This window comes from Primulina tabacum, chromosome 14 (genome assembly GCF_025594145.1).
Source record: "Primulina tabacum isolate GXHZ01 chromosome 14, ASM2559414v2, whole genome shotgun sequence".
NCBI classification, from domain to species: domain Eukaryota; kingdom Viridiplantae; phylum Streptophyta; class Magnoliopsida; order Lamiales; family Gesneriaceae; genus Primulina; species Primulina tabacum.
In genome coordinates, this window is record NC_134563.1 from 36,653,341 (window position 1) to 36,666,278 (window position 12,938).

The window sequence follows — 12,938 nt, forward strand, 5'->3', positions numbered from 1 at the left end:
AAAAATTATTTCCGATCGATTTCTCACACTCGCCAATTTTTCTTTACATTATCATCTCTACTATCAACTGTCCATTCCTCTCCGCAGTTTTCTTTTCCTCTTCCTTATTTTTTCTCTCTCTCTTATTATTTTTTGACCCCAGATCAATTTTTTTCTTGTTCCTGAATCCATGGAATTCTCACAGTTTCTAGGTTTGTAGGAATTAAGCTGCGGATTTTGGTGGGTTTCTGGTGATTGCTGAGACTTGAAGAGCATTTTTATTTTCAAGGTGTGTGTGTGTGTGTGTGTGTATCATTATATGCATAGAGAAAGAAAGTTTCTTTTTTTTTTGGTGGTGGTTCTTGGTATATCTAAAATCTTGGATGATTCTTCCATGGGCTGTTTTTGTATGTTAAAAAATGAAATGAAGGATGATTAACCTTGAGAAATAGAGAAGAGAAACTACGAGATTTTTTTAACTTGTGAAATCGAACGATGATTCAGTTAAATATGTGTTTTGACTTGCGAAGCTTTGAGTGTGCTTCAATCGGCCCCGGCTTTATTTCTGTTGTGTCAGAAATTTAAGATTGCTACCGATTCATTCCCTGTTATGTATTATGGTTAATAAATCATAGCTTAATTTGAAGATAATAGGATAAGAAATTTATGACGAAATTGAATTCCCCCTATCCAGTCAACGTTGAGCTCTCTCTTGAAATTTTCACTGAAACAAGTTTCGGAATTACTGAACCTTGGACTGAATATTTGAGTATCTGACTGTATGTTGTATCACGGTTATCCGCCGGCAGATTTTAACTATCATTCAGATATGACAAACTTATTTGTTATATTCAAGTCTCTGTTCATTTGTTCCATATTAACATTTTAGGCTTGTAAAAATTTGATATTTACTCTGTATATTGTTCTGATTATTTGAAAGGATTCTAGATGGCTTCGCTTCAAGGCCCTGTTGTTTGCCCCGTAGTCGGATCGAAACAGACTGGAGTCTACTCAGCACCTGTCAATTCACATTTGCTGAAAGATAAAGTCTTTAAAGGTGGGCTATGGGTTCTTAAAGGGTTCCAAAGTGGCAAGACAGACACAGGTTTTCGACAGAATTTTAGGAAAGGCGTGTCTATTCGGTGTAGTTTCAGTTCATCCTCAAATGATAATGGTAGCATGGCTGGAAATTCCAATGAGAATGATGCTGATTATGTTAATTCTAGTGTGATTGAAGCTGGTATGTGGAGTTAATTATTGCACATAATCGCATGCCTAAACCTTGTTGAAATTAGAAAATTTTGGTTTTTTCCATCTTTTATCTTATTATAATTGGCATGTCTTCGGGAAAAATACTGTCTGTATGAAGGCTTCAAGATGGGAGAATTGTTCTTTTAGTGTATATCTTGCGAGCTCCTATACTTGTAGGTGGATTTTAATATGATTGTGGAAATTGGTATTTATAAATCTAACATCCGTTTATTGCTTGTAATAGTTGAGGTGAAAAGTGGCTCGGATGGTTTCATGATAAAGATGAGAGATGGTGGGCATCTGAGATGTGTCCATAATAATCCTCAGGGAAGTCGTTTGCCGGATTATGCTCCACATCCTGCAATAGTTTTGAAGATGGAAGATGGGACTGGCCTCCTACTCCCTATAATAGTTTGTAAGATATTAAAATGACCAATTTTTTCCTGACCGCAAATTTGTTTTAAGTTCTTATTTTCTCGTTATTCTTGATTCTTGTGGCGTTCATTACAGTGGAAATGCCAAGTGTGCTACTAATGGCAGCTGTACGCAATGTTCAAATGGTAGTAAGAGTCCCTGCTCTTTCTTGTTTTGGTATCTAAATTCAACAGATATTTTCGGGTTTCAGTAAGATGCTAAATTTTCAATAAAATTTTCAGGCTCGGCCCACCATGTATCAAGTGGTGAAAGACATGATTGAGAAGATGGGCTATACAGTGAGTTGACAATACAAGCTATTGTTATTTTCATTTTTATGAGCATTTCAGCACCTGAATTATCTTCTTCTTTTTCAGGTGAAGCTCGTACGTATCACCAAGAGGGTACACGAGGCATATTTTGCTGAGCTGCATCTTTCAAAGGTAAGTGACTGAATTATGGGTATTTTTCTTCTTCTTACCCTTGGTAGTTTATCCGTGGATTAATTATTTTATTCTGATTGAAGTTGGATGATGAAGCTGAGAGTGTCAGATTTGATCTCCGACCCTCAGATGCAATCAATATTGCTGTGAGATTCAAGGTAATAATACTAAAATCTACATTCATTTAAACATTAAATGGGCCAACTCATCTAGCCTACTATTTATTACTACAGGTGCCAATACAAGTGAACAAATTCTTGGCTTACAACGATGGCGTGAGGGTTATGGAGACACCGAAGGTGTCTGTTAGGAGTTCTGTGTCTGATGGCAGATTGTTCACCGAACTTGACAGGTACGAAATGATATCCTAAAGGAACTTGGAACTGGCAAGCATGGTTTAAGAACTATCGTCTTTTTCTGGAAGAACTCGAATTTGAATCGATTGCATCGGTTCCAAACGGTAATAACTAAGCTTTTCTTGACGTAGACCTACTGGGCAGCCATGTATTGACACAAAGGAGTTTGATCTAGTACGGAATATGATGGTTGCTGTGGTTGAGGAACGTTACCGGGATGCAGGTACTTCATCTTACATTCAGTTTTAATTTGCTGAAAAAAGTTTGCGGCTTGCAACAATTTGTAACATCATATTTTGGGCAGCTTCGTGGAGGGATAAGCTGAGTCAACTTCGAACGAAGAAGAATTGGCCATAGAACCAGAGTTGTTCAAACAAAGAGAGGACGGATACGAAGTGTACATAACAATCACTTTGTCAAGCCATTCTCAGTTACATGTATATATGTGTGTGTGTTATATGGATAATAACGAGTATCTGTGCTATGTAATATAATGCAGAGTTGTATTTAAACGATTGAATATTTCATTTATTGTTGAATTTCCTGGATGTTTATGATCATTTCGATGGCTCTGTTTGGTTCTAGTCAAGTCTCTCATCTATCGGACGTGTAAACTTGTGGTTAATAATAAAAGGGAGGACTATCCAGGGTGACCTTGTGTTTTTTTTTTAAAAAATTATAGAGTTTTGAAATAAAAGATTATATAAATTTCTAAATCGATTTAGTCATAGTTTGGTACATGGGATAAGGGAGGGATTGATAAATAATCATCTTTATCTCATTTTGGTATCTTTTTAAAAAGTCCACGATAATATCATGGATAAAATATCTCTTCTATTAGGTGTGATAATTTTAATTTAATGATAAAACACACTACAAATGATTTAATTGTCCTCAATTTATAAATGATTTTTATAAATCTATGTTAGTAGTTAGAAATTAAAATCAAATAAATATTTTTATTTATTTTTATATATTATATAATATGATAATTATATAAATTAATTCGAGATAATTATATAAATAATTTTTATAAATATCAATAAAATTATTAATATCACTCGATTAACCTTAAAAATTGATATTTGACTTGACTCACAAAATCAAGGGCTTAATTTATCATATTATATAATATATAAAATTAGGTAAAAATAAATAAATCATGCAAAAAATATGAACTCAAGCAACAACTTTGAAAGTATAAAATTTATTACGTTAAGGTTAATTTTGTCATTACAATCTAATATATAAATTTAATCACTCTCATTAAAATCATACCAAACATTAAATATAATATCCTACATCTTATTTATCTTTAACTTATCCTTATATTATATATCACATGTTTATCCTATCATGTGTACCAAACTATGCCTTACAGTATAAATATTATTATCTTGATGAATTTTAGGTAAAATTTTCTCATTATATATAATTCTTAAATGTCTGAAACAAAAATATGTTTTCATTATAATTCTACAAATAAAAACTACTAATCATCGAGAATTCCAATCCAAATCATATACTTCGTGGCTAAATCATAGTTTGTTACTAATTTGCAAGTATTAATATTTTATTAATGATTATTTGATTTAATTAATTCTATAAATTTTTTGAATGACAGAGTTGATAAAAATTGAACACGCATCCATTTGACGGACGGTAACGTACAATCGCAAACAAATGAACGGAATTCATATTCCGCGGTATATTCCCGCCAAAAGAGCGGCCCACAAGGATTCTGCTACGTGTACGCCTCGTCAACCTTTTTGAAGCGCTGCCATCTCCATTCCATCCAAGTACAAAAAACAGAGTTCTACACGATTCGCTGCATCTTACGGTTCCTCCTATTACTCGGTATCCTACTTTTGATTTCTTTGTTTATTTTTTTACTCCGATGACTGTGTTACTGCTTTTGTTTGATGATGATTTTGTATTTGATATATCAATTTTGTGTGAGTGTGTGTGTTTTGCTGTATATATTTTTTCGAATTCCTGTTATTTTGCGTTGTGATGGAGTTTCGCTGTTCAAGATTGAAATTTTTGAGATTCCGTTTCGAATTCGTGTGTATGTAATCAGCTTTGTGTTCATCAGCAGTTTCGATTTGTGTTCGACAAATTTGGGCTGTTTTGTACTTTCAAGTAATTCGGAGGTTGCTTACACGAATGACTCGGTGTTATAATTCAAAATTTAATTTTTTTTGTCTGATTATAAGTTGCGCTGATTAATTTTCTGGAATTAATGGCTCTTTACGTTTCCATATAATATTCATCAAACTTGTTTTGAAAGTGAAGTTATTGGAGTGCGGCCTCTACTACCTGTTTTTATGCTGTCTCTATCCAACTCAACATGGCATCTAAGAACTTTTTGATTATCATCCTTGGTATCGGGGACTTTCTGTATGGTTTCATCAACATCGAAATTGATATTATTAATGCTTCGTGCTTATCAGATTGTGAACATCGGATAGAGTATCGATGGAGGAACAGAGCTCGTTGACAGAGATGTTTAATTGGAGGAAAAGTTTTGGTGTTAACACGGTAATGAAGGTGACTTCGGCTCTGCTCTTCACGGTTGTCACATCCTGATACATTGTTTTTTATATGCCATCCATCCAAATTTTGCTTTTGTATTAAGGTTTCACGACGAGGATACAGATAATTCGTCCTCGATGATTATTTGATTTTATAATTACTTATTTTTTAAAAGATATAAAGATTGGTCATATGAACACAGCATTTGTTTTATTTTTAGAATCTTGTCGAAATATTTCATTGCTCATGTCAAAAACTGTTAATTTCTCAATGTGTTCTCTGCCTTTTTGAAATGCTTTGTAATTCTTGAACTTAATGTTTCATCTCCAGGACTTTGACTTTAAGGAATTGAATGAAGTACAAAAATATTACCCTCAGGGCTATCACGGCATAGACAAGGAAGGAAGACCAATCTACATTGAAAGATTGGGAAAGCTTGATTTCAAAAGATTAATGCAAGTCACCACTTTAGATCGATATGTCAAATACCAAGTCGAGGATTACGAGAAAACTCATAGGATCAGGTTTCCTGCTTGCTCTATCGCTGCAAACAGACACGTTAACAGAAATTTGGTGATTCTTGATGTTGAAGGCGTGGTAAGTACTTCTCTTCCTACCAGTTGTGCTTTGCACTTCCTATCATTTTGAAAAATTTATGATAATTTGGCTCGGTACTGTTTGTTTTGCTGTTCAGAGCTTGAAGAGTTTTACAAGACCTGTGCAAAATGTCCTTATGCAGCTCCGCAATATTAATAGTGACAATTATCCGGAAGTAATGCTCACTTTTTCTGATACATGTGTTTCGATCTTAGTTATATTCCATGATAAAGCTTATCATCGCTGCCTGATATATGCAGACCATTTCTCAAATGCTTATCATAAATGCTGGTCCTGGCTTTAAATTACTTTGGAGTGCTATAAAATGCTTTCTCGATCCTGAAACAGAATCCAAGATTCAGGTATATGAAAATACTTGTACAAAAAACGTGCATTTTCCACGAGTCAATAAATTAATAGACTTAATACGATATTATCCAAATTCTTAGGTCATTGGCAACAAGTATCAAACCAAATTGCTTGAAATGATTCACAAAAGGTGAGATGAGTTTATGGCATTCTGCTTAATTTATTTACTCCAACTCGTTCAATCTTCTCATGACCTTGCTGCTATTCTAATGAAATCATTGGTGCTCAGTGAGCTTCCGAATTTTCTTGGTGGGAGCTGTAACTGTAAGCTTGAAGGAGGCTGCCTCAGGTCAGACAAAGGACCATGGAAAGACATATCCATTGCTTAGTCAGGAGCTTGAAACCTGAAGAAATAAACGGTACCTTAGCAAACTCGAATTTAAGGTAGAAATGACACTTCATTGGTACATTTGACCAGATTCTGTTAGTAGAAAATTGAAAAATTATGCACCATTTGAATTAACTCGAAGTTGTAACTATGTGTACATATTTATGTTATCAAAGATTCCCATAGCATACTGTATGGTCGCAAAACTGATTCAACTTGGTACATTAAACTGAATTGTTTCTCAGTAGATCTCTTGGTGTGGAGGTTGATGATGCATCAATGCTTACTGTATTTTAGTTTTGATGCTTTGTTATTTAGTGTATTAAAGGGGTAAAATTTATTTCGTTAGCTGACTGCTTTATCCTTTCATGCTAATTGTGAACGAAAATCAATGTGGTGACATTCACACTTTCTGATGGATTGTGGCATTTCTTGAAATTTTATGTCCAGCTTTTGATGCTCGCCCAAATTAACATTTATTTCATCCAACTATATCTACCACAATTTCAGATGTGTATGACCTGTTTTATTTATATTTGTATTTTTTTAATAAAAAAATTAAATTAATATTAGTCTACATTTATCATCAGCATCATGCATCAATGAAACACAATTTAAACACGAAATGCCTGATCGAATAGAAGTCCCAACTAAGCCAATTGAATACCAAATGAATTGGGGGTCAGGAAAAAAATTAAATAAACCAAATGAAGTTCCAACATGAATGGTCCTGCCTCATCAATCTAAGACTTTAATATCTTATATTTTTTATTTGTCAATTCGTTCTAAAACTGGGATATTCTCTTGATCTCATGATTATTTTTATTTTTGTTTAATTTAAAGCTGATAACACATTTTTCGTTACAACTTACAACCCCGAACATTACATATATTTAAAAATTATTTACTACTCGATTAAAAGCTCACTGTATGCAATTGTGCTGTATATGTTCTACACAAGCTTACTTTTTAGTTCTTGTTTTGTTTTTATGGCCTAACAAACTATCGGCTTGGGTTGTGACCTTATGCTTGGAATTATCGTTGCAAAGAGTCGGGTTGGGAAGGGGACCTTCTCAAATAACCTGACCTGATTAATATTATCGCAAAACGAGGATGGAAAGGAAAAGCATTGCTACCAAATGATGGTCAGCTTCATGATTTCTGCTCCACAATGACATTCCATTATCTATCACTTATAATTTATGGGTACAGAATGTGAGATCCGACAGTCTGTCCTTGTGTTTTTGGAGTGTTCTGTCCTTGTGTTTTTGGAGTGTTCGCCATATTTTCAGTACCTTAATCAAATTATTTGTTGACTTAAGAAATTCTTGCCAAATGATGCATTTATGTATCATCCATAACTGTGTATTATGGCTGAGACTTGTGAGTTCAATTTCGGATATACTTTGCCTTTTTTGGTGTCTGGCTTCCGTTGGTGATATGGGTTATGTATGAAGATTTAGTGATCTCGAAAAAACCATGGTGGTAAGGTCTGGTGGAGATTGCCTGGTGACCTCAAATTTATTTTCAAGAGATCACAACAACTAAGCCACATCCTGGAAAGAAGAATGCCATGATGATGAGGAAACATTGGGAAGTATTCCCCCTCGACTCCCGTACATGTGTACTATGGAGTAAAATTGGCTTTAAAATTGCTATTAGAACCAACCTTTGGTTTTCCTGTAGAAATGTTTTCCTCGTAGGAGACAGACAGATAGTGAATGCGATGAGGAATTTGTGAATTGTTCGGTTCTATGCATGAATGTACCAAATGCCTTATGCTCTTACACCTAGCTCTGTATTTTATGTTACAAATCACCTAAATTGGATTATTGTGTATCTTTTGTTAATTTGGATGACTCAAGAAACTGATTTTGTTTCATCTACATTATGATTCATAATATTTTTATTATATTTGTTAGACTTGCCGAATATCCAACAAAATGGTATAAAAGGTCACGATCTTGAGAGATCTGTGAGATTTAGAAAATTCTTTCATGATAGTTACACCGCCATTGTTTGATGGAACAAATTATCAAGTGTGGGGGGTTAAAATGGAAGTGCATATGGATGCTATGGATTTGTGAGAAGCTCTTAAACAAGAATAATACATTCCAAATTTGTCTCACAATCCAACGGTTGCACAAATAAAAAATCAAAAGAATAATAAGCAAAAAAAAAAATCAAAAGCAAAAGTCATCTTGTTTACAAGAGTCTCATCTTCTGTTTTACCAGAATCGTGACATTAAAAACAACCAAGAAAATCTGGGATTTTTTTAAGAAAGAACATGAAAGAAGCGAAAGGATCATAGGGATGCAAGTGCTGAATTTGAATCGCGAATTTGAGATGCAAACGATGAAAGAATCAGAAACGATGAAAGAATATTATGACAAACTTCTCAGTATTGCCAACAAAATCAGAATTCTCTGTACGGATTTTTCTGACTCTAGATTAGTTCAAAAGCTCTTGGTCACAATTCATGAAAAATTTGAAGCCACAATTTTCTCATTGAAAAACTCAAAAGATATTTCAAATATTACTTTGGCAGAATTGTTGAATGCTATACGGTCACAAGAACAAAGGAGACTCATGAGGCAAGAATCGTTTACGAAGGATGTGTTTTGAGCCAAATCACAAAACAACTTCGATGGCAAGAACAAGAAAAAATATGGCAAAACTCAAGACTTTCCACACCATCCCTACTGAAAAAAACCAATCATCCACAAAATAAGTATTGGTGGAGTCTAGAAGCAAGATGTCACAAGTGTGACCAGTTAGGACATGCAGAGGGAATATGCAAGACTCAACAACAACAAGCAAAAGTTGTTGAAAATCAACATCAAGAAGATGAGTTGTTTGTGGCATCATGTCTTGCCACCAATAATTGAACAAAAAGTTGGCTTATAGATAGTAGTTGTACAAAGCATATGACTTATGATCGAGGTGTCTTAAGAGAGATTAACGAGAGTTTCATTTCTAAAGTTAGTATTGGAAATAAACAATACACTGACTTGAAAAGCAAAGTAATGGTAGAAATTGAAGGGCACTCAGGTTTGAAGTTAATTTATAATGTTTTATATATTCCTAATTTTAGTCAAAATCTTTTGAGTGTTACTCAATTGTTGGAAAAAGGCTACAAGGAGTTTCTTGAAGAAAAAATTGTGAGATCAAAGATGAAAAAGGAATAGGCAAAATTCATCTTCAAACAGAAAAAGAATTCCTAGAAACATTAAGGGCCCAAATTTATTTGTGGCCAACCAGAACAAACCTCCTGACATCACTAATATATTGTGCACAAATAAAAGCAAGCTTTATTACTTCAACATCGGAAAAAGATGAGGTTTATACTTATATTGCAAACATATGCTGACCATCAATTCACAACTAAAAAGGAGTTGATTCACTTTTTACTGCTGACTTTGAACTAAGAACTTACGAACCTCAACAGAGGTTAGAAATGAAAATGTCAATATAAACAGTCTGTGCCGAATATCTCAATTGTGTACGTGAAGGTATATGCTGCTCAACATAGATATTTGTCATTTTTTCGGCATTATGAGTTACTGTTTTTGTTATTGAATTGTTTGATTTTCGGTGACTCGCACGATTTAAGTTCCATGCCTGAAGAGGTTCCACTTCCATCCATCTGAACTTCAAGGAAGGGGGATAGTCTTAAGTGCATATTTGCAATCATATCAAGTTGTGTTAGGTTCTACAGGTTTGTTTTTATGAAATATTTCAACATCAACACTTCCCCCTTTTGCACACGGTGAATTCGGACTAGATTTTAGTCATTGATAGATTTTCCCAACTGGTTTGTTGATTTGTCATGACTAAGGCATTTTCGATGATATGGAATTAAGATATTAAAGTAATTAACCAAGAAATAAATAAAATTGGATAATCTATGTGCTCAGTATTCAATAGGGTGTAATCTGCATCCTCACCTTGTAAGAAGAGTATGTGACGACTGCTCTCCTTTAATAGATATCAACTGTATTGAGTTTTGCTTTGAATCTTTTCTTTGTCCAAAAGGAGTTTGATACAACATAATAGAGCAGTATCTGCATCCTCACTCTTCATGAGCTCTCCTGCAACTTCAGCTGGTGTCACCTTCACTTTTGTCAAAAGCTCCTCAATCACAACGAATTGTCCGTGTTCCTCTATCCTCAGATAATTGGCTGAAAGTATCTTGAAACCATTGAATGTGCAGTAGGACATCTCCAAGTGCACGTCCATGCGACCCGGTCTCAACAGGGCTGAGTCTAACCGATCCTTGTGATTTGTTGTGAAGACTATGATTCTCTCATCTCCACAGCTCGACCACAAGCCATCAATGAAGTTAAGTATTCCCGACAATGTTATCTGGCAACATAAAGATAATTCATTTTGTTAATGTCTAAACGCATTCTTGGTGATCCCAATATTCTGGAACAGAACTAGTAATCTGATTTATAGGAAGCCAAATATAAAATTAATTGGAGAAAGGGTTGAACTTGTATTTATGAAGTTATGCTTGAAATTTTCTTGTTAATTTTAGTTGACAAGTCTTCCCTTTGTATTTCTTGTGTGTTTACATACCTTGTCCTCAGCTGCAGGGCTATCAGTCTCTCTGTTGTGCATTCCCACATTGCAATCAATGTCCTCTATTACAAGTATAGACCGATTTGCCGTGCCAATCAACAGTCTTCTCAAATCTGAATTGCACTGTACTTCTCTCAAATCCAAATCATAGACATCAAACTTGAGATAATTAGCCATGGCTGCCACCAAACTCGATTTTCCTGTCCCCGGTGGACCATAAAACAAGTACCCTCTTTTCCAAGCCTTCCCAACTCTCCTATAATAATCCTTCCCCTTTACAAATCTATTCAGATCCTCAATCATCTCCTTCTTCACATCAAAATCTATCGCCATTGTATCAAATGTTGCAGGATGGTTCAAGACAACCGAGCTCCAATAATCTGTGCCATTGTAATCAACGGTATGCAGCCTAACCGTCTTTATTTCTTCCTTGATCTCCTTTGCTTTCCTCAATATGTATGGCAAGTAAACTTTCAACACAGTATCTTTAAATTTCTTGTGAAAACTCAATTCAAAGTATCGTAGCTCGGTTTTCTGATTGCCATTTTTGTTCCCTTGAGTTGCCCGTTTGATGGAAGATGACAGCAAGATCCACTGTAACTTAACCCCATCATGGAAATCAATGATTTCTTGGTTATTATCGACTGTTACGGATAACTCCTCCTGTTTCAGGGGCTTATTCACCTTGACTCTGTGTGTGGAGGGGGATATTTTGGTGCCCAAATACACATTAGCTGCCTCAAACATTTGATTTGAAGTAAGGCCCTCGAATTCTTCTATGACAACAGTGAGTTTGGTTGAGAGTTTTTTGATGGAGGAAGTGAGATATGTGTGAAACTGAGGAGGAACAAGATCATTGACAATGGATTTTAGGAGAATTATGGAGGCAGCTACAGATGCCGCTGCTGTCAGAATCTTGTTCGGAGGTGGCAGAGATTCGTATGAGAAATGCATCCTCTCTGATCTTTTCGGGTGGTTTGTCTTCTGGCGGCACCCTGTGTGATTTAAGTTTGACCGCAGTTTCTTGGGATTTAAGGCACCTAGATTGTACTAGAATTTTATGGAATGGCGGCTTCGTGGATGATGGTTTTGTTAGATATCCAAGGTTTGGTCTTGGCCCGAATTTCTACCTGCTGGATCCAAGCCCAACTGCGGACTTGATCTTGATCCGACGACTAGATATTTTTTAGTAATATATAGCATATTCAAATTATTTCCACACACTCTCCGACCTTACACTACTTCCATGATTTCATAATTATATTATGTTATTTCAAGGGAAAAAAACCCTTAAAATGCAAGAAAAAGCAAATGATCCTGGAAAATACAAACAACCGAGAGACTATAAATTACGAGTAAAAAAGTTCGTGTTTGTTTATGTAAATGTCTAAAATTTCTCTACCTTTATCGATTAGAAACAAAAATGGAAGCTGATTTCGTATCATGTCATGATACTGACTACTGGACGGGTTTGCTTGAAAACTCAATTCAAAAGCTCGACCTAGAATTCGTTAAAAATTTCTAAACATGGCCTACTTTTTAAAAAAAAAAAAAAATTATTCGAGATATCACTTGCATTCAAATAATCGTCCATAGTTTTAGTATAATCATCAAAATCTTGTATGTTATTTACATCACATCAAATTTTAATTTTTACAATCAGAAAAAAAAAAACAGAATTATATTTAAACAAATACGAAAGTTTATAGTTTCTGAAGACTTTCTATCTCTTCAATTTTCACATTTTCAACCAAAAAAGTTCAATTAAATTCTTCCAAAAACAAAAAAGGTTTTTAGAAAAGGATATAGATTCAAAATCAGGTTTCAGATTTTTTATTAATGTCATCAAACAGAGATCTCATCTCTAAGAGACCAATGAAAGACAGCAACGCACAAAGTCCTAATGGGGTGAGATAAGTTACATTTCAGCCTTCAGGGTAATAGAAACACAGGATACAACAAACATTTACAATGTCTCGAGATTTAGAAGATACAGAGAGAACGTACATAAACAACATACAGTGGATAGGCGCAGTCCCAATAAGCCATTTTTCACATAGTTGATCCAAAATTTGACAGGA

The 12,938-nt window shown here is 34.7% G+C and overlaps 3 protein-coding genes across 5 annotated transcripts; 2 read left to right on the forward strand and 1 right to left on the reverse strand.

Moving 5' to 3' along the window:
• Window positions 1–3,003, forward strand: LOC142524770 (bifunctional nuclease 2-like). Of its 2 annotated transcripts, none has more exons than XM_075628861.1 (10): window positions 1–268; window positions 920–1,219; window positions 1,475–1,645; window positions 1,741–1,790; window positions 1,887–1,943; window positions 2,022–2,087; window positions 2,171–2,245; window positions 2,321–2,439; window positions 2,575–2,666; window positions 2,748–3,003. In XM_075628861.1, the coding sequence occupies exons 2-10, from the start codon at window positions 928–930 to the stop codon at window positions 2,798–2,800; spliced, it is 975 nt and encodes a 324-aa protein (XP_075484976.1). In that variant the 5' UTR covers window positions 1–268; window positions 920–927; the 3' UTR covers window positions 2,801–3,003. The 2 variants fall into 2 exon arrangements, with proteins under 2 accessions (XP_075484976.1, XP_075484977.1); XM_075628862.1 differs by having other exon boundaries at window positions 928–1,219.
• A 1,067-nt stretch (window positions 3,004–4,070) lies between these two features.
• On the forward strand, window positions 4,071–6,519 carry LOC142524300 (phosphatidylinositol/phosphatidylcholine transfer protein SFH3-like). 2 transcript variants are annotated; one of them, XM_075628223.1, is made up of 7 exons: window positions 4,071–4,300; window positions 4,897–4,993; window positions 5,309–5,575; window positions 5,673–5,750; window positions 5,836–5,937; window positions 6,025–6,074; window positions 6,174–6,519. In XM_075628223.1, exons 2-7 carry the CDS (start codon window positions 4,922–4,924, stop codon window positions 6,271–6,273), a joined length of 669 nt encoding a protein of 222 aa, XP_075484338.1. In that variant the 5' UTR covers window positions 4,071–4,300; window positions 4,897–4,921; the 3' UTR covers window positions 6,274–6,519. The 2 variants fall into 2 exon arrangements, with proteins under 2 accessions (XP_075484338.1, XP_075484339.1); XM_075628224.1 differs by having other exon boundaries at window positions 4,897–4,984.
• Window positions 6,090–11,997, reverse strand: LOC142524298 (AAA-ATPase At3g50940-like). Its single transcript, XM_075628222.1, has 3 exons — window positions 10,855–11,997; window positions 10,221–10,638; window positions 6,090–6,288 (listed from the first exon to the last, which is right to left on the reverse strand). Exons 1-2 carry the CDS (start codon window positions 11,809–11,811, stop codon window positions 10,264–10,266), a joined length of 1,332 nt encoding a protein of 443 aa, XP_075484337.1. The 5' UTR covers window positions 11,812–11,997; the 3' UTR covers window positions 6,090–6,288; window positions 10,221–10,263.
• Between the last annotated feature and the right edge of the window lie 941 nt (window positions 11,998–12,938).

Coding starts and splice junctions, on each gene's coding strand:
- LOC142524300 (XM_075628223.1), top strand. CDS start 4,922: ATGGAGGAACAGAGCTCGTTGACAGAGATGTTTAATTGGAGGAAAAGT. Junction 5,576..5,672: donor TTCTTGATGTTGAAGGCGTG/GTAAGTACTTCT, acceptor TTTGCTGTTCAG/AGCTTGAAGAGTTTTACAAG. Junction 6,075..6,173: donor CTTGAAATGATTCACAAAAG/GTGAGATGAGTT, acceptor ATTGGTGCTCAG/TGAGCTTCCGAATTTTCTTG.
- LOC142524298 (XM_075628222.1), bottom strand. CDS start 11,811: ATGCATTTCTCATACGAATCTCTGCCACCTCCGAACAAGATTCTGACA. Junction 10,639..10,854: donor GCCCTGCAGCTGAGGACAAG/GTATGTAAACAC, acceptor TTATGTTGCCAG/ATAACATTGTCGGGAATACT.
- LOC142524770 (XM_075628861.1), top strand. CDS start 928: ATGGCTTCGCTTCAAGGCCCTGTTGTTTGCCCCGTAGTCGGATCGAAA. Junction 1,944..2,021: donor TTGAGAAGATGGGCTATACA/GTGAGTTGACAA, acceptor CTTCTTTTTCAG/GTGAAGCTCGTACGTATCAC. Junction 2,246..2,320: donor ATATTGCTGTGAGATTCAAG/GTAATAATACTA, acceptor TTATTACTACAG/GTGCCAATACAAGTGAACAA.